At 38.5% G+C, this 25,813-nt stretch overlaps 1 protein-coding gene across 1 annotated transcript in view; it reads right to left on the reverse strand.

Moving 5' to 3' along the window:
• The window catches only part of LOC150076628 (uncharacterized), a 1,101,557-nt gene that overhangs the window by 640,662 nt on the left and 435,082 nt on the right, over positions 1-25,813 (reverse strand). The window contains exon 12 of the mRNA XM_090386980.1: positions 5,808-5,978. Coding sequence (XP_090243106.1) covers positions 5,808-5,978 — 171 coding nt within the window. The remainder of the gene's footprint in view (positions 1-5,807; positions 5,979-25,813) is intronic.

The raw sequence follows: 25,813 nt of genomic DNA on the forward strand, positions 1-25,813 counted from the left end.
ATTAACACATGACACAGAAGCCTATGATAGATACAAGTTGATATGCAACCAAGTTACAAAGGAGGTTAGGCAGGCGAAGGCAGATTACGAGAAATCCTTGGTAAGGAATGCAAAGAAAAACAGCAAAGAGTTCTTTACTTATGTAAACTCCAGAAGGAAGGGGATGAATCAGATTGGTCCACTTGATATTGTCGGGTCAACTGTTGATGATCCTGCTCAGGTAGCTAACAAACTAAATGAATATTTTGCATCGACATTCACACATGAAGAGTTATTCAGCGAGAGGAATGCCAGAGGTGTATTCAACCCTAGCAGTAAGCTACAGAATCTTGAAATAACTGGGAGTAAAGTGGAGGAGAAATTGTTGAAGATAAACACAAGAAAGACACCCGGAGTGGATGGGATCTATCCAGTTATAGTAAAGGAGGCAGCAAAGGAAGTAAGCAAACCCTTAGCCATAATTATGAGAGCTTCTTTGGACTCAGGGGAGGTACCCATAGACTGGAGATGTGCAAATGTAACCCCAATTCACAAAAGAGGATCAAAGGCTGACACAAGTAATTATAGACCTGTGAGCTTAACTTCTGTTCCAGGAAAATTAATGGAGGCACTGGTTAAAGAAGCACTGCAGGATCATTTAGACAAGACTTCAGTTATAGCTCGGACACAGCATGGTTTTGTTAAGGGGAAGTCTTGCCTGACCAATTTGATTGGATACTATGATGCAGTTACAAAAGAACTGGATGCAGGGAATAGCTTTGATATTATATACTTGGATCTTAGAAAGGCTTTTGATACTGTTGCACATGGAAGACTGCTACACAAATTGGTGCAGTGTGACATTGGAGGCAAATTGCTGCTATGGATAAAGGGCTGGTTGAGGGGGAGAAAACAGAGAGTGGTAATCAATGGACACTGCTGCTCATCGTGGACTAATGTTATTAGCTCCACCTCCCTGAGAGCAGTACCACACTGTTGATATGTTTCTCTTGGGTTACTGCTACCATATGCAGTACTTTGCATTTTTCAATATTAAACTTCAATTGCTACTTCTCAGCCCATCTACCTAACTTTTCTAGATCCTTCTGCAGTAGTATACTGTCTTTACTATCATTAACAAGCATGACAACCTTTGTGTCATCTGCAAACTTGGACATTAAGCCTGATATAACTACATCGATATCATTAATAAATACACAAAACATCAATGGGTCCAGCACTGAATTCTGGGGGGCTCCACTAATAACATTAGTCCATGTAGAGCAATGTCCATTTATTACCACTCTCTGCTGTCTCTCACTCAACCATCCCTTTATCCACACACTAAACCCCAATACAAACCTGAGTCTCCCAATATAAAATTATCAATTAAATACAGCTGCCTATTAACTCGTTCTTAATACCAATACTGCTACAATTTGTGCTGAAGTTTCCATGTGCAACAGTATCAAAAGCTTTCCTGAAATCCAAGTATATGATAACAAAATTATTTTTTTGCATCCAGTTCCTTTGTGACAACATCGTAGTATCCATTCAGATTGGTCAGACAAGACTTTCCCCTTAACAAACCCATGCTGTTCTGAGCTATTACTGCAGTCTTGTCTAGGTGATCCTGCATCACTTCTTTAACTAGTGACTCCATTGTTTCCCCAGAACAAAAGTTAAACTAACAGGTCTATAATTATTTGTGCCATCTTTTGAACCCCCTTTGTGAATTGAAGATACATTTGCACATCTCTAGTCCATTGAGACCTCCCCTGAATCCAAGGATGCTCTCATAATTAGGGCCAAGGGTTTGCTTACTTCCTCGCTGCCTCCTTCAATACAACTTGATAGATTCCATCTGTCCCCAGGTGCCTTTTTTATGTTTAACTTCAACAATTTCTCCTCCACTTTGCTCTCCCTTTTTACAAAATCATTTAGCTTCCTGTTGGAGTTTAGTAAATTTCTGTGCTCCCCTTCCTTACAGAATTCCTCATGTGTGACTGTAGATGCAAAATACTCATTCAGTGTGTCAGCTATCTGAGCAGGTTCGTCAACAGTTGAACCACCAACATCGAGTGGACCAATCTGATTCATCCCCTTCCTTCCTTCTAGAGTTTACATAAGTAAAGAAGTCTGTTGTTTTTCTTTGCATCCTTTGCCAAGGATTTCTCATAATCAACCTTCACTCACCTAACCTCCTTTGCAACTTGATTAAAGACTAGCTTATATCTGCATCCCGCACCTTTGTGTTCTCTGCCATGAGCCTCATTAATTCATCTAACATCCATTTAGGCCGGAACAGTATTTCTTTGTTGGTATGAAAAGCCTAGTAGCTTCCAAGGTTAATTCCCTGAAGGCCTCCCATTTATAATTCACTGTTTTTAACATCATCAGTTGATCCCACTGTAGAATTCAAACACTGCCTGATTTAATTATCACTTTTGATAATTAGATCAAGAGTATTACCCCCTCTGTTTGCCCCTTGAACACATTGCTGTAGAAAAAAATCCTCCAATAAATCCTCGAAAGTCTTGCTAGCGTGTGAGTGACCAATCCACAAGTTCCAGTCAATATCTGGAAAGTTAAAATCCTCCATTACAAGACATTCTGATTTACTGGCCTACTCTATTTCTCTGCTCAACTGTTCACTGTACTCATCAGAGTCATTAGATCTATAACACATTTTCCCTTTCCCAGTGTTTATGTCACACAAAACTGATTCAACATTGCACTGTCCATCCACATCAACTGGATGCACTACATTAGATTTTGTGTGTTTCTTAACTCACAGCATAACCCCTCCTCCCTTTCTACCCTGTCTATCCTTTCTGTAGACATTGTACTCCCTAAATTCCAATTCTGCACTGTTTATATCTGTACGACACCATGTCTGTGATATCATCAAAGGCAATATCTGCCTTTGATGCCTTGATCAGCACTTCAAATTCATCAAATTAATTACTATACTTCTAGCATTGGTGTACATGCAAGTATACATGCACCTGTTCTTACTCTTAGTTACCATAGCACAGCCCATATATTTTCTTATTCCATGATGATTCCCAGCAGCTCTTGAAATCCCCTGCAACTTGCTCTCTAGGCTGCTGCTCATTACAATAGAGCAGTGTAAGAATCACTTTTGTCTCTGCCTGTGGCTACTGTTAATCTTTTAACCTGTGAATCCCCAAGCTAACAGTTTTCCGACCCATCTAACACTGCCTCAATAGAATCAGCAAATATTCTTGCACCCTTTCTATTTGAGTGTATCCCATCCCTGTATAAGCAATCTCTCCTATTAACATGCACAGACCATGCTGAAAAAATATCTACCCCAATGAGCCTTGCACAATCTCTCCAGGGATGAATTGATTGACATGGCTCTCATCATATACTACCTCCTATTGTGTCTGGGCAGAATTGCAGACACTTTCAAATTCAACCCTAGCTCCGGAACTTTTTTTCAACATTGTCCCCTGTACTTGTTAAGTAAATCTGCAGATCTCTTACTCTTAAGGTCATTAGTGCCAACGTGTACAACATATAACCTTTTGTGCCCTGAAAAGATGATATCTGCTCTACAACATCATCAACTTTTGCCCCTGGCAGAAATACCCTGGTCCTGTTCCACCTATCCTTTTTGCATAGGCACCTCCATAGCCAGGTGGGAAGGAGCAGCAGTGCATAGCACATGCTTCTTGATTAGACCGGGGTTCGAGCCCGTCACCACCAAATACAGAGGATGCGGAAAGGTCAGGGAATGACCACCGCATATCCCGGAGCAATATGGCCTTAGTTGCTAATTCTCCTAAAAACCAAATAACAAACAACCTTTCTGCATAATATATTCCCCGTCTCCCTGACAATAGAGTCACCAACAATAATAAGAGTTTTCACTTCTGTTTAAATTTTTGTCCATTCCCTCTAGTTTTTTATTTCTGAAAGCCCTACCTCTGCAAAGAAATATACTTGCAAGTGGTGTTTGACATTTTTCTTCTTTTCCTGTTATCCTTTTTCTATGGGTAGACTTCATTTTACTATATTTTTTTAAACTTTTTCTGCTACATTTTCTGTATGGCCAGTGTTAACAAGAATGTTTATCATATTAAACTTTAATGTTTTTAAATCAATATTAATACCCTTTGTGATACATAAGACTGTTATGTGCTTCTGTTTATATGGAAAATGGTGAGAATTACAGTGATGAGTGAAAGATCGACTCTTCTCCTTTTTTTTTTTTAAATCTCACCAAAGTGTGTTAGTTTTTGTAAATTTCAGTTTTTCAAGTAAATTTAGTCCTCCAATTTGTTACAAAATGCAGTATTCTTATATTGTGAACTCCTTTACCACAAATTGCTCTCATATATTGTACTACCCCCCCACACTAATGATAAACATTGATCCAGAAAAGTATATACAATAAAAGCTCTCTTAATCAACTTAATCTTAACTGACTCACTCGATTAAGTGAAATTACCTCTTTTATGTTAGGAGTTAATTGACATGGCTCTCATTATATGATCCCTCAATATCACATCTGGGCAGAGTTGTAGGCATTAGAACATTTTTAACAACCTGACTTTCAACATTTTTAACAACCTGACTTTATGCTTCTGACCAATCGTCAGTTTGTTATTAGTATCTACATGTATGATATACATGTGGACACTAATTAATTATCATCCTGGGTTGTGACATTCTCATCTGGATTATACATCCTCAATCTTTGCAGTAGGCATGTAAAGGAAACTGGTAACATATTCTTTTTTCTTGGAATATGTTCCCAATTTATCTTACAGCTGAGTCTCCCAATATAAAATTATCAATGAAATACAGCTGCCTACTAATAAAATTATCTCACTTTGAATCAGAGCATTTTGCACCTCGTGATCCATTTTCAGGGATTTTTTTTTTTTTTTTTTTTGTTAGTTGTTGGCGCATCGGCTTCTGTGGCCATAATGCACCTCCCAAAGGTTTTGTATTCACTCTGATCCAAACCCGAGGTGGGATTCAAACCCGCAACCTTTGGGTTGCCAGGCAGGCACTTTACCCACCTGGCTAGCCCAGTCAGCAGGGATTTGGTGCATTACTACATAACTCCGTAGTTGAGTTGTTGTTATTTGGTTTTTAGGAGCATTAGCAACTAAGGCCATATTGCTCTGCGTAGCTGAGTGGTCAGGAGCGGGAGTGCAGTAGCACACGCTCGCACACACTCTTTGAGTAGACCGGGGTTCAAGCCCCTGACTGCTAAAACACGGTCGATCTGCCAACCCGCACTGGACCAGCGTGGCAGATTATAGTCCATTTCCCTCGGCATGAATTGTTGAGGAGGCTTCCATCCTGCAGTGGGTTGATAATGGCTGCAGTTTACCTTTTTTTTTTTTTTACTAGATAACTGAATATCTGCCAAATCCCTAGTTTTATTTTTATTTATTATAGATCAAGCTTTAACTTTGCTGCATTTCTACATCTGGCATATAAAAATGTATCATCATCATTTAGTCAAGGAACTTTAAAAAGGAGAGCTCAGATTGGCCAACAGACCATACCTGACAGACCACAGTCATGAAAAGCCACTAGACGATCATCCGCTACCTTCTGCTTTCCATCTATTTCCTTCCTAGAAATCTTATTTCTAGGATATATAACTAGGATTGATGATTTAAGAAGATACTCTAAATAAATAGCACAGTAATGTGCTGTTTTATTGTAGTATTTTTTTGAAAATAATGGTCCACATTGCTTTAATAAAAAATTAATTTTCAGCAAAGAAAAACTTAGTGATTCATTCCAATATTTTAATTCAAATTAGTTATCATACTTACCTTTTCTATGAGATCGATGGTAGGTTGCAAATCAAGACCAAAATCAATAAACTTCCACTCAATTCCTTCCCTTTGGTATTCTTCTTGCTCCAAGATAAACATGGTATGGTTGAACAACTGTTGCAGTTTCTCATTAGTAAAGTTGATGCACAACTGCTCAAAGGAATTCAGCTGAAAAAATAAATTTAAAGGATTTAAAGGAATTCAGTTGAAAAATAAATAAATTACCAAAATGAATTATACTGATATGAACTAATCAAAATGAAAACACTGTAAAAATTTCATTATTCAATACAAAAAAGAAAGAGAATTAATCATAATGTTCAAGAGTGATTCTTCAGGTATGGTTGCCTTCGCATTAAAATCGTATAGCTGTCCCTCTGCCTTTATCTCACTTATACTTCAAAAATTTTAATATAAATGCAACTTTTATTTTCTGGTTCTAATGTAGAAAGAAAATAATCTTATTGTAATTCAAAATTAACTCAGTGGTGATAGCAAGTCACCTGATAGGGGCTCTCAAAGATAATGTTACCACATCATCCCTTAATTAATGATTAAAATTCTGAAATTCTTTGTAACCTCTAAATACAGACAAACATTTCACTTCAATATTTTTTAAGAGATTTTTAATGGTTCTTGAACCACTAAAAATTGCATGAATCTGTCAGGTGACCTGCCTATGTTTGCAACATTTGGCTTGTGCTTCAAGAGTGGCATCAGACTGGATAGATTGCCAAAGCAATTACAAAATTTTGAATTGTGTCTTTGTTATTTCAAGATCACTTGCTTTCCTTTTCTCACAAGTTCTATAAATGTTTAAAGTCTAAGAGATTTTTCAGCAAAATGTATTATTCATTCCACTTAATAAAGATAAGAAACGCAAATGCAACACTCAATAATACTTTGCACTACTCTGTGGGTAGCTAATAAGAAGTTTGGAATTACATGTTTCTTTATAGGTCAAGGTTACTTGCTTTCCCACTAGTTATATAAATATCTAGTCTTAGAGGAGTTGTTATATCATTGTTTTGGCATTAGGAAGATTAAAACAGGCAACATTTACTCGAGGTTGACATCCTGAGATGTAGACTACTGGAAAATAGGAACATACTGAATTTTTAAATTTCTTGTACATCACAGCATGCAAAATTTTAAATAAATTTTGAAATAACTCCAAAAATTTAAGTAGCTAATAGTATTGAAAAAAATAAAATAAAATAAAAAAAACATACATTATATGTACACACAGTGAAACCTCACCCTGCATAGATACTTCTAAAAGGGATAAAGAATCCCGATAAAAGTATTAGAAATTACATTTTAGATAACCTCTCCAACATGGATTCACTCTAATACAGATGCAACACCTTAATGGATATTAAATTACATTCAAAATGCCATAAGCCAACCACTACCTGTGCAGTAGCACATCCATAGCTTGGATCTTCTTTCAATGGTAACACAGTTTCAGAATTTAGAATTTTGTTAGTAATTTAACTCAAATTTACAAAACAAACTAAACACGTAGCCACTTGGCCCATTCTTTAGAAATAATATGTTTCGAACCAGTGTACATATCTTAATAAGCATGGTTTCCATCCCTGCCTCGTGGAAGTGAGCTTCTACTATCTAGTATTCTAGAATTTCTTTGGAAAACTGCATCAACATAATTGTTGAAGTAAGTGAAAAGTTTTTTATTAGAAAACAGGATGAAAAGATGATCCCTCTCCAAAACAACACCAACAGAGCTTTCTAAACTATTTTGAAAATCAACATATTATATACAATATAACATTATATTTATACTAAAGTTTCTATTATAAGTGTCTATTATATTGACACAGGAACAAAGGTCAGAATCACTTAGTCCTAATTGGGACAGTTTGTAAGCCAAGCCATGACCAGTTATTAAGAACACAGCTTTAACACAGACTAAAAGATTAACAGTAGCAGCAGGCAGCGGCGAAAGTCATTCTTTCACTGCTTCTATTGTAATGAGCAGCAGCAGCCTAGAGAGCAAGTTGCTGGGTATTTCAAGAGCTGCTGGGGGTCATCATGGAACAAGTGAATACATGGGCTATGTAGAGTAACTAAGAGTAAGAGCAGGTGCATGTACATTTGCATTAAACCAATACTAGAAGTGCAGCCATTCCCTGACTTATGACTGATTCAACGACTGTTGCGTTCCGGGGAACTCTACCTAAGTCAGAATTTCCCTAAATGCTTATGCAGCACCTGCAAATTTGATTGAAGCAAAAATGAAATGTTTGACAAACATGTAAATAGAATTGTTTATTCAATTTTTTTATCTCATGTGCAGGAAAAAACTACAAAAGTGTACAAAATTACAAAAATTTCAAAATTATAAAATTACAAAAAAGAGAGAGGAAACAGGCATAACTTCAGCAAGTTTTACCTTTCAAGCATTGTTGCCAGAATTAACTCTCCAGCTGATAAGCACGGTGCTGCAGAAGTTGAGGGCTGTGGAGATTTAGCAGAGGTTTTTTCCAACACATCACAAAATTTCTCTGCAACTGCAGAATTAGCACTGACGACTTCACCGCATAATTTAATGTTTTGGAAACCAGCACGATGCATGAACCTATTAAACCACCCATTGCTTGCCATGAACTTGGCTTGGAGTTTGCTGTACTTATTCTTAATATCTTCATAAATACTTCTTCCTTTTGTTTGAATGGCCATTGGACTCAGGGGCACCTGCTTCTAAATCTGATTTTCCATCCATATTAACAATCGCTTTCCCATCTTCGATATAGCACTGAACACTGTTATGTGATCATTGTTGATATTAAATGTGTTGATCCTTTAACATGTTCTTTTATACGTGCATTATCTATTGAAACAGTATTCACTGTTGAAGCAGAAAGACCTAATTCCGTGAAACAGATGACAAACCTTGTCCTGCTTTGTACTTCTTAATTAATCATCTTCATTTCTAAATAAATTTTGTTTTGTTTCCTAGCCCTGCTAGCACTTTACACTTTCCATTGGTCCTTTTCCCTTCACTGGTGTAATATGTATATAGTAATGAAGAGAAGATTCTGAAAATTTATTTATATTTTTTATATAATTCAAGATTTCAGTGAAGGGGAACTCATTTCACCATAATACCATAACGTACAACCCATAGAATTCCCGTTATCGGTATTATTGCAAATGCAATAAGATCATGTTTACTACCAATTTATAATCATCATCAGCCATTTTCAATCCACTGCAGGATGAAGGCCTCTCCAGCAACTTTCCAGTTCCTTCTGTTTTGTGCAATGGCCATCCATTTACTACCCACAAACTCATGAATTTCTTCTGTCCATCTCCGTCGTTGTCTTCCAGGTTTTCTTCTAGCTCCCCCTTACGTACCATTCTGTTATTTTCTTAGTCCATCTGTAATCATGTCTTTGAGCTATGTGTCCTGCCCAAAACCATTTTAGTTCTTTAGTTTTGATAAGAATCTCCTTTACTTGAGTTTGCTGCCTAAAGCATGTGTTTTTCTTCTTATCTAACAGTCTGATTCCCAATATAATTCGTTCCACTCTTTGCCAAGTAGTTCTCAGCTTCTCTTCCATTCTTTTGGTGAGTGCCCAAGTTTCACTTCCATAAGTCATGGTGGGGAGTATACATTGGTTCATTATTTTACGTTTCAGACAAATTGGGATATTGCTCCTCAGTATGTGACTATATTTCCTGAATGCTATCCGTCCAAAATTTACTCTTCTCTTGACTTCCAGCCATTTATCATTATTATAGCTAATGACTTGTCCCAGATAGATATGTGACATTGCCTTTGTTCATCATTACTTTTGTTTTAGCCATATTTATCTTCAGTCCAAAATCCTTACTAACTGTGCATAACTGATTAAGATTTTCCTCTAATTCTTTGGGATCATGACTTATGACCACAATGTCATCTGCAAATCGTAAATGGTTTAGGTATTCTCCATTCACATTGAATCCTTTCTGCGACCAGTCTAATTTTCTGAAAGCTTCCTCAAGGGCAGCAGTAAACAACTTCAGATATATTGTGTCTCCTTGTCGAACTCCTTTCTCAATTTTAAATTTTCTACTGTCTTTGTCTTGTCTAATCCTCATATGTTTTCTTCAAAATCATAATATATGGGATTTCTACGCCTTATCTTTCCAGCGCCCAAAACATTGCCTTATGCTGTATAGAGTCAAATGCCTTTTTATAATCCACAAATGCCAGGCATAATGGTGTTTTATATTCATTTGCTTTCTCCATTAGCTGTGACATTATGTGAGGTGATCCATAGTTGGGAATCCTGTCCTAAAGCCAGCTTGCTCTTTCGGTTGATTCTCATTAAGTATTCTTTCTAATCTGTTAGTAATGACCCTTGTGAACAACTTGTAGATGTGGGATAACAAGCTAATTGGTCTATAATTTCCAATTTCGGATTTATCTCCTTTCTTATGCAGCAAAACTATGATTGCATTATTCCACTCCTTAGGCGCCACACCTTTTCTAATGCATTTTGTGAAGAGCCTTGCCAGTTTTTTTGTCATGTCTCTTCCTCCCAATTTTAACAACTCTACAGTAACTTCATCTTCTCCCGGGGGTTTTGATTCTTCATTTTCTTCAAAGCAAGTTCTACCTCATCAGGAAGGATATCGGGTATGCAGTATATGTTACTAATTTGCGATCCATCTTCCCCACTTCTGGCATCATCACTCGCTCCTTGTATAATTCTCTATAGTAGTCTTCTGCTATTTGAATTATGCCTTCTCTGCTATTTATAAGTACATCATCGCTATTCTTCAGTTTCAGTATCATTTGTCTTTCTGTATTACTACTCATGGCTGCTGATTTAAATCCTTTGTTTTCCCTTAATGCTTGTTCTACTTTTCTTGTGGTAAATTTTCTTATGTCCTCTCTGAGTCTCTTTCTAATGGCTTTGAATAAACTCAGTATACTCAATTTTCTCCTTGTCAGTGTTTTTCTTGCTCTTCATTTGTCGTTTTCAGTTCATCATGACAAGTGTTTTTTGAATAATTGTTTCTTCTTTGAATTTCTTTTTACCTATAGTGTTCTTGGGCTTTAATACTTTCAGAAAGTTGTAATATCCTTTGTCGATATCTTGGTCCTGAGCAGTCTGCAGAAACTCAAACTTGTTCATAAGTTCCAGCACATACTGCTTTTTCTCCTTTTCTGTTATCTCAAAGACAGTATTATTTACTCAAGTCAGTTTCTTCCTGTCTTTTCTTACATCTATATCAAGTGTGCATATTACCATCCTGATCACTTCCAACATTTACCTTGTTCAGGACAGTAATATCATTGACGATATGTCTTCTGTTAGTGAGGATAAAGTCAATTTCATTAGTTGTTAATCCACTTGGGCTCTTCCATGTCCATTTTCTGTTCACCTTTTCTTTAAAAAAGTGTTCATTACTGACATTCCTCGAGATTCTGCAATGAGGTATCTTATAACCAATTTATAATAGATTGCACTAACAGAAAAGCCAATAAACCAGAAAGTGCAAATTGTTTTATGGTAGTGACCTCCAGAAATGTACTTTAGAAAAATATCACAATAGCATTTAAAATTGATTCTTATAACGGAACATATGATAACAATGAAAGTGTAGCCCAATTCCATTATAAAAATATTTTAGAGACATAAATAGCTTAGCTATATAACGAAAATTTCAACTTCCAAGGTCTTAGGGCGAATTACAAAAAAAAAAAAATATTGGGTTCACATTAAGATATTTTCATGATAAATGTACGGCACCTCTGTAGCCAGGTGGGCAGGAGCAGCAGTGCGTAGCACACGCTTCTTGATTAACTGGGATTCGAGCCCGTGGCTACCAAATACAGAGGATGCGGAAAGGTCAGGGAATGACCACCGCACATCCCCGGAGCAATATGACCTTAGTTGTTAATGTTCCTAAAAACCAAATAACAAACAAACAAACAATAAATGTTTGGCAAAGGATGCAAAGGAAAACAGCAAAGATTTCTTTACTTATGTAAACTCGAGAAGGAAGGGGATGAATCAGATTGGTCCACTTAATATAGATGTTTCGAGTATTGATGATCCTGTTCAAGTAGCTGATAAACTGAATGAGTATTTTGCATCTACATTCACACATGAGGAGTTATTTAGGAAGGGGAATGCCAGAGGTGAATTGAACTCTGGCAGTGAGCAAGATGATTTTATAATAACTGAGAGGAAAGTGGAGGAGAAATTGTTGAAGATAAACATAAAAAAGGCAATGGGGTGGATGGGATCAATCCAGTTATATTAAAGGAGGCAGCAAAGGAAATGAGCAAACCCTTAGTCATAATTATGAGAGCTTCTTTGGACTGAGGGGAGGTACCCATGGACTGGAGATGTGCAAATGTATCCCCAGTTCACAAAGGGGGTTCATAGAGTGACACAAATAATTATAGACCTGTTAGTTTAACTTACGGCCTCCGTAGCCAAGTGGTCAGGAGCAGGAGTGCAGTAGCACACGCTCTTTGAGTAGACCGTGGTTCAAGCCCCTGACTGCTGAATACGGTCGATCTGCCAACCCGCACTGGACCAGCGTGGCAGATTATGGTCCATTTCCCTCAGCATGAATTGTTGAGGCTTCCATCCTGCAGTGGGTTGATAATAGCTGCACTTTACTTTTTTTTTTTAGTTTAACTTCTGTTCCAGGGAAAATAATGGAGTCATTGGTTAAAGAGGTGATTCAGGATCACTGAGACAAGACTGCAGTAACAGTTCAGACACAGCATGGGTTCGTTAAGAGGAAGTCTTGTTTGACCAATTTGATTGGATACTACGATGTGGTCACAAAGCAACTCGATGCAAAAAATAATTTTGATATCATATACTTGGATTTCAGGAAACTTTTGATACTGTTGCACTTGGAAGACTGCTGTACAAATTGGAGTGGTATGGCATTAAGGGCAAGTTGCTGCTATGGATAAAGGAATGGTTGAGTAGGAGATGGCAAAGAGTGGTAATAAATGGACATTGCTCTACGTGGACTAATGTTATTAGTGGAGTCACCCAGGATTCGGTGCTGGGACCATTGTCATTTTGTATATTTATCAATATACACGAAAGTATATCAATCTTAATGTCCAAGTTTGCAGTTGATCCAATTTGCAGGGTTGTTAATGATACTAAAGACAATATGCTGCTGCAACGGGATCTATAAAAGTTGGGCTGAGAAGTGGCAACTGAAGTTTAACGTTGACAAACGTAAAGTACTGCATATGGATATCAGTAGCCCAAGAAAAATGTACCAACTGTGTGGTACTACACTCAGGGAGGTGGAGAATGAAAAAGATATGGGGGTAATTGTGCAGTCAGATATGAAGTTCTCTGAGCAATGCAGACAGGCTGCCAGAGCAGGTCATGGAGTATTTTCAATGATATTCAGTAAGACCCCCCCCATATATGTGGGGGATATGTTCCAAAACCTACCATGGATGATAGGTTTTGAAAACCTACTGAAACCGCAAATATAAGCGAACCCCTGCTGACCCCATATATAACGTGATTTTCTTGTACATACATACGTATAATAAAGTTTAATTGAAAAAATTAAATACACAATAAGACATTACCAACATTAAATACGGTAATAATAAAGTATAATAGACTCTCGATTTACCGGGACACTTCAAGACTCCAAATTAAAAAAAATAAATAAAAATAACCAGAAATCATAAAATTCAAGTAATAACTAGAATAGGTATAAACATTTATTTTGTAAGTCGTAAATTATCTTGCAACTCCCACTGTCTTCACAACAAAAACAAAAGAGACCAAATGTTTAGTTTGTTTTAGTGCATCACGTTGATTGTTGTGCTCTGTCGCACTGCCAAAGGACAAATTTTGTTTCATCATTTATGTCAAAATTTTTTCTTATAGCAACTATTTATTTTTTTATTTTTTATTTTTTATTTTTTGTTTAGAAATCGTGAATATGATGGGCAAACACAAAAGTTGTGCTTTCAAATTAAACAAAAACTTGAAATTATTCAAAAGTTTGAAAACGGTGCATCCGTTAAATCTCTAAAGAATGTTTATAATGTTGGTGACCAAACCACACGCGACATCGTAAAAAATAAAGGGAAGCATCGTATTGGACATGTGAGTAGTACGTGTTAAGTTTTTTCATTTTTTTTCCGTGGTTAACCGTGGGTAATTGAATCAGTAGATACCGAATCAGCGGATGTGGGGGCACAACTGTATAGGAATTTTGCTAGCAGAAAAAAGGAGGTGATTATCCCTTATATAAGGCAATGGTCAGGCCAAACCTTGAGTACTGGTACAGGTCTGGGGGCCTCATTTTAGGAAGGATGTAAAGTTGCTAGAACGAGTACAGAGGGGGCAACAAGATTGGTGAGAGGAACAAAGGGGTGAGCTTACGAAGAAAGGTTAAATTCTGCAAGTTGCAACATCTGGAGACTAGGCACCTGCAAGGTGATCTAATTGAGGTGTATAAGGCCTTGAATGGTTTGAGCAGGCTCAATGCTGATGGGATACTTCCGCTTGCTCAGACTAACAACCTGAGTGGGCACAGATTTAAATTGAGGAAAGACAGTTGTAGAATAGATGTGCGGAAGTTTGCCTTTAGCCAGTGGGTAGTTGATTGCTGTTACTTAAGCTATCAACTTCTATCTGTTGTTGTGGAAGTTGATAGCTTAAATAAATTTAAAACTGAACTACACAAACATTTGGTATGACCAGATGGGCAAAATGGGAAGTTGTTTTTGGCGGTTGCTGTATACGCCTGCTTTCTTGCATCATAAGCCTCAACTAATGCTAATGCTAACACCAAATTGTAACTATGGTTTGGTCTTGGGGTCGACAGTTTCCACAAAGAGAAAGAACAGAAAAGTCTTGTCTTCCTTTTTCAGACATTTGCCATTTTTCTTGCCACTGACTTGTAATATCCTGTAACATCCTATTCTTTTCACTTTTAAGGTTTCCTTGAGGATATACATAATTCTCTTGTGGACATGAAGTAATGCTGAGGATTGTCTTTCTTATTTATTCTTAGTATAATATAACAAACCTCTTAGCAAAACTTCATATTGTACAGGCAATCTCCCTGCAACTACTTCTGCAGGGCATCAGAAGAAGAAACAGTCTGACAAGCACAAGTGACACTTAGTAACACAAACATTTGGGCTTCAGTAAGATACTTCTGAACTAATGAATTACTTACTCTGTGAATCCAAGCTCCAGAGGCTTAGGTCACAATTGGGACAAATGAACAATCATAAAGTAAGTTTAGCGAGCATCCTTTAATGCCCCAATCTGTCCTCACAACTTTTTAGAGCTTGCCATACAGAAGTCTCACTTTGTTTTTAATATATTTGACATTCTCTGTAAAGAACAGACTTTCTTCAAGTTGAAGCCCCAAATATTTTGTCACCATAGCATATTGGACCATCTCTCCAGACAATCATACATAGTGTGCATAGTGTTAGGGTCAGGCGCTACCTGTGGTTTCCACACATCTGCACCATATGAATGCTGTGAAGAAATACAGAACACTCTAAATGCCAGGAAAGTGTTGTGTGTTGGATGTGTAGTATTTTGTTGGATTCTGTTGTGCATCCTGGCATTTGGCCGCAGGGCCCCTGGTGAGACCCTACATTGCCCACAAACAGCACTAGGAGGTAGCCAGGCTGCCCATAATTCTGTGGCTGGTCTCTGCCAGGGCTGTGAGCTTCCTGGACGAAAACCAAGTAAAAAATAATAATAATAATAATAAAAAATAAATCTGTGTGTGTGTGTGTGTGTGTGTGTGTGTGTGTGTGTGTGTGTGTGTGTGTGTGTGTGTGTGTGTGTGTGTGTGTGTGTGTGTGTGTGTGTGGTATGGTTGTTTATTGGCGCATTAGCTACTTTGGCTATAGTGCGCCTATTCATAGGAATATTAGAAAAAAATTAACAATGAAGCCAGTTTAAATTAATTTCAGATCTGAAATCTATTCATAAAAGAAGATACACTCCAATTTGTTTTAAAAAGCAGTAAAGTTCATTAACATTTACGTCCTCTCCAATGATATGATGTAATGTCAACGGTTCTCGAAGATTAGCCAAGTTTTAGCATTAGCATTAGCATTAGTAGAGGCATTTGATGCAAGAAAGCAAGCTTATGCAGCATCAGCCAAAAAAAAAAAATAAAGTAAAATAAATAAATAAAAAATAACCACTTAAACTTCACCCCTCTGTTCGTTTGAAATACCTGTCCAGCTGAGCCTTAAACTTATTTAGGCTATCAACTTCCACGACAAGGGATGGAAGTCTGTTCCACCTACCAACCACCCGCTGGCTAAAGGCAAATTTCCGCACATCTATCCTACATCTGTCTTTCATCAATTTGAATTTATGCCCTCTCAGGTGATTATTCTGAGCAAGAGGAAGAATCCCATCAGCATTGAGCATGCTCAAACCATTCAAGGCTTTGTACACCTCTATCAGATCACCTCGCTGGTGCCTAGTCTCCAGACACTGTAATTCGCAAAACTTAAGCCTTTCTTCGTAAGAGCACCCCTTTGTTCCATTCACTAATCTTGTTGCCCTTCTCTGTACTCGTTCGAGCAGCTCTACATCCTTCTTGAAATGAGGCCTCCAGACCCGTATACAGTACTCAAGGTGTGGCCTGACCATTGCCTTTTACAAGGGAATAATCACCTCCTTATCCCTGCTAGAAAAATTCCTATATATCATTGACAATACACCATGAGCTACTCTTGCAGCCCGTCTGCACTGCTCAGAGAACTTCATATCTGCCTGCACAACCACCCTCAGGTCCCTTTCATTCTCTACCACTGTTAGTGTAGTACCACAGAGCTGATAAGTTGCTCTGGGGTTGCTGTTTCCCATATGTAGTACTTTACATTTGTCAATGTTAAACTTCATTTGCCACCTCTCAACCCATCTGCTCAACTTTTCCAGATCCTGTTGCAGCAGCATAGTGTCAGTAGTGTCCTTGACAACCCTGCCAACCTTCGTATCGTCTGCAAACTTGGACATTAAGCTTGATATACCATCATCAATATCATTTATAAATACAGAAAACAATAATGGACCCAACACTGAACCCTGAGGGACTCCATTAATAACATTAGTCCATGATGAGCAGTGTCCATTAATTACCACTCTCTGTCTTCTCACCCAGAACCACCCCTTTATCCATAGCAGCAATTTGCCTCCAATGCCACACTGCTCCAAACTGTGCAGCAGTCTTCCATGTGCAACAGTATCAAAAGCCTTTCTAAGATCCAAGTATATAATATCAAAGTTATTCCCTGCATCGAGTTCTTTGTGACTGCATCATAGTATCCAATCAAATTGATCAGGCAAGAATTCCCTTTAACAAAACCATGTTGTGTCCGAGCTATAACTGAAGTCTTGTCTAGATGATCCTGCAGTGCTTCTTTAACCAGTGCCTCCATTAATTTTCCAGGAACAGAAGCTAAACTCACAGGTCTATAATTACTTGTGTCAGCCTCTGATCCTCCCTTGTGAATTGGGGTCACATTTGCACATCTCCAGTCCATGGGTACCTCCCCTGAGTCCAAGGAAGCTCTCATAATTATGGCTAAGGGTTTGCTTACTTCCTTTGCTGCCTCCTTTAATATAACTGGATAGATCCCATCCACCCCAGGTGCCTTTCTTGTGTTTATCTTCAACAATTTCTCCTCCACTTTACTCTCAGTTATTACAAGATTCTTTAGCTTACTGCTAGAGTTGAGTACACCTCTGGCATTCCCCTCGCTAAATAACTCCTCATGTGTGAATGTCGATGCAAAATATTCATTTAGTTTGTTAGCTACCTGAGCAGGGTCATCAACAGTTGACCCATCGATATCAAGTGGACTAATCTGATTCATCCCCTTCTTTCTAGAGTTTACATAAGTAAAGAACTCTTTGCTCTTTTTTCTTCGCATTCCTTGCCAAGGATCTCTCGTAATCTGCCTTCGCCTGCCTAACCTCCTTTGTAACTTGGTTACAGTTCAACTTGTATCTATCATAGGCTTCTGTGTCACGTGTTAATTTGTATGTATCCCATGCATTTTTCTTCTCTGCCATATGCCTCATTAGTTCATCTGACATCCATTTAGGCCTAAACCTTGAACAATATTTCTTAGTTGGTATGTAAAGCCTAGTAGCTTCCAAGATACGTTCTTTGAATGCTTCCCATTTTGAATTTGCTGTTGGTAACATCATCAGTTGATCCCACTGTATAGAATTTAAATACTGTCTCAGTCCATCGTAGTCACCTTTACGAAAGCAATACCCCTTCCCTTTATCCCTAATGGTAGTTACCTCTTTGAGTAACTCCCACTTCAGAACACTGTGATCACTGCCACCTAGTGGTTCATTTATCTGCAGATTCTTAATGCATGAAGAATCACTACTGATAATCAAATCAAGAGTATTATTCCCTCTAGTTGCCTCCCGAACATGCTGATGTAGAAAACAATCATCCAATAAATCCACAAAAGCCTTGCTAGTGTGTGAGTGACCAGCCCCCAAATTCCAGTCATTATCTGGGAAATTAAAATCCCCCATTATAAGACTCTCTGATTTACTGGCCCACTCTATTTCTCTGTACAGTTTCTTATTATACTCATCAGAGTCATTAGGCCAAAGCACACTTCTACTCTCAATTTTGATCTCCCAATGCTTATGTCACACCAAACTGACTCGACACTGCACTGTCCAGCGATGTCGACTGGCTTCACTTCCTTGGATTTTATGTGTTTCTTAACTAATAGCATAAACCGTCCTCCCTTCCTGTCCTGTCTATCCTTTCTGTAGACATTGTACTCCCCAAATTCCAGTTCTGCATTCCTTATATCTGTGTGACACCATGTCTCTGAAATCCCAACAATATCTGCCTTTGATGTTTTGAGCAATACCTCAAATTCATCAAATTTATTTGCTAAACTCCTAGCATTGGTGTACATGCAAGTATACATGCACCTGCTCTTCCTCTTAGCCACCCTAACACAACCCATGTGTTCACTTGTACCCCCATGATTCCCAGCAGTCTCTGAAATATCCTGCATCTTATTTTCCAGGCTGCTGCTCATTCCAATAGAAGGAGTGCAAGAGTCACTTTCTCCTCTGCCAGTGGCTACTGTTAATCTATTGTATCCCCCCAATCTAGCAGTTTTCCGACCCACGTAACACTGCCTCGATAGCATCAGCAAACATTCTTGCACCCTTTCTATTTAAGTGTATCCCATCCCTGTAGAAGCAGTCTCTCCTGTTAACAAGTACAGACCAGGCTGAAAAAAATTCTACCCCTTGAGCCCTGCACAATCTTTCTAGGGCCGAATTGATCGACAGGGCTCTCATCATATACTCCCTCCTATCGTGTCTGGGCAGAATTGCAGACACTTTCAAATTCAACCCTAATTCACGGCTTTTTTTCATCAGTGACCAATTTTGAAGTATTGAAGCTCGATGTTTTTGATAATGTGGACAGTCAATCAGAATATGTTTGACTGTTAGATGTTCTAAGCAGTGTGGACACTGAGGAGGATCATCGCCCATTAGTAGATGAAGGCGAGTCAGATGCTTGTGTCCTATTCTCATTCGTGCGAGTACCACTTCTTCCCACTGCACTGTCTGATTGCTCGATTGCCAGAACTTTGGGTCTTGTTTCAACTGGAAAAGTGTTATTTGTTTGGTTATGCCATAACTCTGTCCACTATGCATGGCATGCTGCTCGAATTAAGATATTATAATCAGGCGCTGGATCAGGGACAGAGGTTAGGTCTAAATTTGATGGACTTTTGGCAGATATATCAGCCACTTCATTCCCTTTTATGCCTGAATGTGTTGGAATGCAGCCCAACTTCACTAGTTGTTGACATTGATAAATCTGCAGTAGCAAAATCCTGGTTTTCATTGAAATATGGTGATTCTTTTGAAAGGGATTCTGCATTGCTCTAATTGAGTTGAGAGAGTCAGTGTAAACTATACATTTTGCAGATGCGTGTAGAGTCAAATTTTCTAGAGCTAATTGTATAGTTCTGCTGAAAACAGCAGAAGTTTTTAGTTCTGCTGAAAAGTTGCTATACTCAGGTAGAAGAGAAGCTGATATGATAGCAGAGGGAAACACTGCTGCTGCTCCAACAGTTGAAAGAGATTTGGAACCATCCGGCAAGAAGTCAGCACAGGTTTGAATATGGCTAGAATGGAGTTGTTGCACAGTCAGTGCCGGTAGACAATTCTTTCCCCATTGAAGAAAATAAGAATCACAGGTCAGCTGAGGAAAGTTGGTCCATGGTGGATGAGAATAATTCTTTATCTGTTGCCTATTGTGGAGAGGAACATTCCAATTCTGTGATATTTCAAGGAATGGTAGGCCCAGCTGGTCGTATTTTACTTGGTTTATTTCTGTAGAGATTGAGTAGTGGTTGAATAAAAAGGTATAGCTGAATAGGATGCGAAGAGCAAGTCTGTATTTTGGCTGCATATTTAAGTAATAGCATTTTTCTACGAAGATGCAGAGGGGGGCTCATGAGCTTCAATGTATAGACTCTGAGTTGGAGATGTTCTATATGTACCAATTGCAATCCGCAGTGCATTATGTTGAATAGGATCCAGCCAGCATAGTATACTCCTTCAGGCAGAATCATAAACTGAAGCACCATAATCTAAGCAGGATCTAATCAGTGCTCTATATAAGAGCAGCAAAGTTGTATGATCTGCTCCCCAAGAGAGGGCAGATAAAGCTCTTAGCATGTTGGTCTTTTTAAGACAGGCAGTACATATTAATTTAACATACTCAAAGAAGTTGAGCTTACTGTCCAGGATTAGTCCCAAGAATTTCATATTGCTGGCAATCGGAATGGTGGAATTTGAAATCCGAAGTTCAGGATCTGTATGCAATTTGTGTTCACTGCAAAAGTGGATCGCAACTGTTTTCTTTTGGGAAAGATGGTATCCATTGAGCTCAGCCCACTTTTGTACTTTATTGAGGGACATCTGCAATTGCCTTTCGATAGATCTCATGTTCTGAGAATGGCAAGAAATAGAGAGATGATCAACGAAAAGGTATGCCTCTACAGTATTTGGGAGTTCTTTTGTAATGGAATCAATTCTAAGGGCAAACAGGGTTGCACTCAATACTGATCCTTGCAGTACTCCTTCCTGCAAGAATGTAGCAGAAAGGGAATTTTGATATCTGACCTGGAAAGATCGGCTCTTGAGGAAGTTCCTAATAAATATGGGCAGGTTGCCTCGTAGACTAAGATTATGTAGGTCACTGAGAATGCCGTACCGCCAGGTAGTATCAAATGCCTTCTCTATATCAATGGAGACCATGACAAGGTGTTCGATTTTCACAAAGGCATTGCAAATTTCAGATTCGGCCTTTATCATCAGATCCTCTAGGGAAGACCTGTTTTTGCGAAAGCCATGTTGACAATTACTCAGTACATGTTGAGTTTCAATGATCCAGGTGATTTGACTGTGGATCATTTTTTCAAGAATTTTACCAAGGCAACTTGAGAGAGAGATTGGTCTGTAACTATTAGGACTGGAGGGATTTTTTCAAGGTTTCAAAAACGCCAAAACTGTAGCATGGTGCCAAGAGGTTGGATAAATATTTTCCAGGAAGATCCGGTTAAAAAAGACTAAAAGCAGCTGGAAGTTTTTGTCATTGAAATGCTGCAGCATGACATAATATATGCCATCTGGCCCAGAGGCACTGTTTCGTGTGGTTCTGATGGCCTGTAAAAGTTCACAATATTGCAGAGGCTGATTATATGGAAGTGATAGTGAGGTTCGAAAGTTGATAGGTCTCTGTTCGGTGGTGGACTTAATTTTCTGGAATTTCAGAGTGTAGTTTGATGCAGTCGAGACTTGAGCAAAGGTTTTGCCCAAGGCATTGGCTATATCTAGAGGAGCAGCGAGTTCTTGCCCATTGCAGGAAAGAATTGGGGAAGGAACTGTTGGAAACTTCCCAGAAAGCTGCCTAATTTTCTTCCATATTACTGGAGTGAGTGTTTCTATTGAACATGAACATGAACCGAGTTCAAGAATCTTTCTTGGCCTGCTTTTGAATGTAACATGCTTTTGCCCTTAGCTTCTTGTAGCTGTGGTTGGAGATCGACGGAATAAATTAAATGCTTTATTTTTTACCTTCTTTGAATTTTTTACCTTCTTGCAACTAAAAGACAGGATGTGATATAATCAGAAACTTCATCTGTGGGCTGTAGTTGATTAGTTTTTTTGTCAAGAGTGATTGCTGACTGAAATTTGGCCCAATTGGCTTTAGCGAATTTCCATTTCCTGCAGGGTTGGTCTAATGGTGGTTGTGTAGTCATCAGATTACAAACAATTGGAAAATGATCACTGTCCATGGGATCATCCAGAGTGGACCATTGCATGACTGAAAACAGTATTGGGAAGCAAATCAATAGGTCAATTGTGGAAGTCTGTCCAGTAGGTAACTGTATATGGCTGTGCAAGCAACTATTAAGAAGAGTGAGGTTTTGTTTTTCTAGTAAAGTTTCAATCATTCGGCCGCATCTCTCTAATTTAGATGATCCCGATAGAGGATGGTGGCTATCGAAATCCCCTAGCAAGCAGACAGGGGAGGGTAGCTGTCTTAAAAGTTCTTCAAGGTCATTATAAGAGAAAGTATTATTTGGTGTGAGATAAACTGATACTATTGTTAAAGCGATCTGTGTAATCAGACGCACAGCAGCGGCTTTGATTTTGGTTTGGAGAGTGATTTGTCTAGCCGGAATCTTTGAGCTAATCAAAATGGCTATACCACCATGAGCAGAATCGGATATATTCCGATCTCTTCTATAGATTGAATAGTTTTTTATGGAAACGCAGATTTGAGGAGTTAAATAGGTCAATCAAGATTCAATCTATAGTCGATCTCTTCTATAGATTGAATAGTTTTTTATGGAAACGCAGATTTGAGGAGTTAAATAGGTTTCTTGCAGGCAGAAACCAACTGGAGAGTGGCGGTTAATTAAGTATTGAATGTTGTCAATGTTGCCATGAAAGCCTCTGCAATTCCACTGCAAAATGTAAGGCATTACTTGAATTTATAAGAAGAAGCTGTACCTGAAGTGGCTGTCTTATGGCATTCAGGCTTCAGTTTGTCTCTTTTTGGAAAGGAAGGGCGACTGGTGTCCATCTCTTCTTCTGCAAATATTTCTAGGATCGGATCTTCCTTTTTGGATGGATAATCTGCATCCATTGCTGTGTCCTGAATAATCTTTTTTGAAGTCAAACTAGCATTATTCGAAGTAGCGGCATTCACTGGCATAGATTGAGATTTTGCTGGTATTGTGAGAGGTGTATTATTTGCTTGGTCTGAGTGCTTAACGGCAATGGACTGTTGCTGAGAGAAGACAGCCCAAGCCCAGTCAGAGATTGATGTGTTTGATAGAATGGTAACATTGGTTTGTGTGGCAGTGGTTTAATACTTTTTTGAAACATTGGCATAGGTATGGCTAGGTATACTGGGTGCAATTAATTTTCTTGCCTCCTGATAACTAACTCTGTTTTCAACTTCATATTTCAGAATTGTTTTCTCTGTTTTCCACCTCTCACATGTCTTAGAGTAGGCAGGATGGTTGCCTTTGCAGTTGGGACATATCATTTCTTTCGCTGAACAATCGCTTTGAATGTGATCGGAGGATCAACAGTTGGGACAAACTGGGTTCCCTCTGCATGTCATTTGAGAGTGGCCATACTTTTGGCATTTATAACATCTCAATGTATTGGGTATGAAAGGACGAGTGCAGCAAAGTACATATCCAGCTTTTACTGATGAGGGTAGGCTTGGACTGTTAAAGGTGAGAATGATATTTCTGGTAGGGGTGAGAATATTGTCTTATTTGATCATAATTCTTTTTACAGCAATTACATTTTGTTCCTGAAGCTCTTCTTTAATTTCTTCCTCCGTCACATTCATCAGGTCCCAACTAGATATTACACCCTTTGATGTATTTAGTTGAATGTGGAGTTACTTTCACTGGAATACCAGGGAAAGTTGTCATTTTTAGCAATTTTTCAGAGTGCCTGCAGTTTAGAGTTTCAATAAGTAAGTCCCCTGATTGCAGTCTCTTAACCGTCTTGGGAGACCCTGCAATACTTTCCAGGTGTTTTTGAATTAGAAAGGCGGATAGCTTACAGAGGGGCTGTTCAGATAGTGAGTGCATTATTAAGAATGCAGGTAAGTCTGTCGCCGAGGGATTGGTTTTCAACCTCTTTGCTTGCAATGAATCATGATCATTTTCTGTGTCTGGCCGACAGCTTGGCAGCTCTAAAGTTGGAAACATATTTTGTTCCATGTTGGCTCCTCTTTGGCCCCTGGGAGATGAACTTTTCTGCCAAGATTACCAGCCCCGCCATGGGGAGGCAGGAAAAAAAATAAATAATAAATAAATAAATAAAATAAAATAAAAAAATAAATAAAATAAAATAAAAAATAAAATAAAATAAAATAAAATAAAATAAAAAATAAATAGATAAATAAAAATAAACAAAAAAATAAAAAATAATAATAAATAAATAAAAAAAATTATAAAACAAAATGCTGGGTTAGCAAATCCTACCATACAGGAGGGTTAGCAGGGAGTCATGTGTGGTTGAGTTGTGTCAAGACTGTGGGTGCCATATCTATGAAGGTTGGTTTCAGTTAGGGAGTACCGATCCAGTCCTGTTTTTGTCCACTTACAGAGGGAAGAGAGTGTCCTTTAGAGATGAAGGTTAAGATTAATGTCAGTAGGCTGGTCAGAAAGTTGCCTGTGCAAGGTGTGATCTTAGAGCAAACAGTTCCAGGGCAACCTTGGTAAAAGCTAAGTAATAGTTTTGCTCAATGATGTACAGATATTCTCTGTCTTGTTGGAGATCATGTATTTTGGAAATTAAACTGTATCTTAAGTCTTCGTAGTGAGGACATGTATAAACTCTATGATCCCAGTCTTCTTCCTGGCCACAGGAGCAGTAGGAGTCCTCATCAATACCCATCAGGGTCAGCTTCTGTTTGATAGATCCATGCCCGGTAATAAGATGTAGCATGGAAACCAGGAGAGAACCATGAGGGAGCTTTGGGGAAAACTGTAGTGACCTTGGAAATAAATTTCTTCATAATTGGTCCTTTGCTTGTGTCTGTTCATCTATGCTGCCAAGTGTGAGTCAGTATAGAGAAGAGGGTTTGCTTTTCCATACAAATCTCATTTGTGAAATTGATTGTGTGGTTAAGGATGGTAGCCAGAATTCCTCTTGATAGGTGATAGTATATTCCACGGTGGATCACCTCCAGGTCCAAAGGCAGGACCCCAGCCAAAACCTGAAGAGCAGGAGTGCTGACTGTGTGGCAGGCCCTTGTCATCATGAGTAACATGCAGCACTGGATGGTTCCAAGTTTCCATATGTTCCTAACAGTGGTGACTCTGGTAAACCATGCTCCAGCACGGTAAGTAAATTGTACAGTGGGATGTTGATTCATGCTGAGTCTGCCTATCGACAGCATCTGCACTGTCTTCCCCATTGCTATTTGCAGTTTATTAAGTTCACTCGATTCATGCAGTGAGCTCAAAACATTTTCTGCTCTGGCTTCAAGCTGTGAACAGGAACTTCCATGTATAAAAATGGCTAGGTCATCAGCATAGGCTATGTACTCTGTACCGTCTAACTGTACTAAAGGAATTCGTCCATGATGATGTTCCAAACAAATTACCCACCTCCACAACAACATCTGTTGTGGAGGTGGGTAATTTCATTTGTTCCAATGATCAACAACCCACTGTCTAAAGGCAAACTTCCACATATCTATCCTGCAACCATCCTTCGTCAATTTCAATTTTGTCCCTTCAGGTGTGCAGTCTGAGCAAGAGGAAGAATGACATCAGTATCGAGCTCACTCCATTCATCCTTAAACACCTCAATCAGATATCACCCTGCAGGCACTAGTCTCCAGATGAACAATATAAATAGATACAATAACTTTATGAT

The sequence above is a fragment of the Mastigoproctus giganteus genome, chromosome 12 (assembly GCF_048544385.1).
Source record: "Mastigoproctus giganteus isolate SK-2022 chromosome 12, ASM4854438v1, whole genome shotgun sequence".
NCBI classification, from domain to species: Eukaryota; Metazoa; Arthropoda; class Arachnida; order Uropygi; family Thelyphonidae; genus Mastigoproctus; species Mastigoproctus giganteus.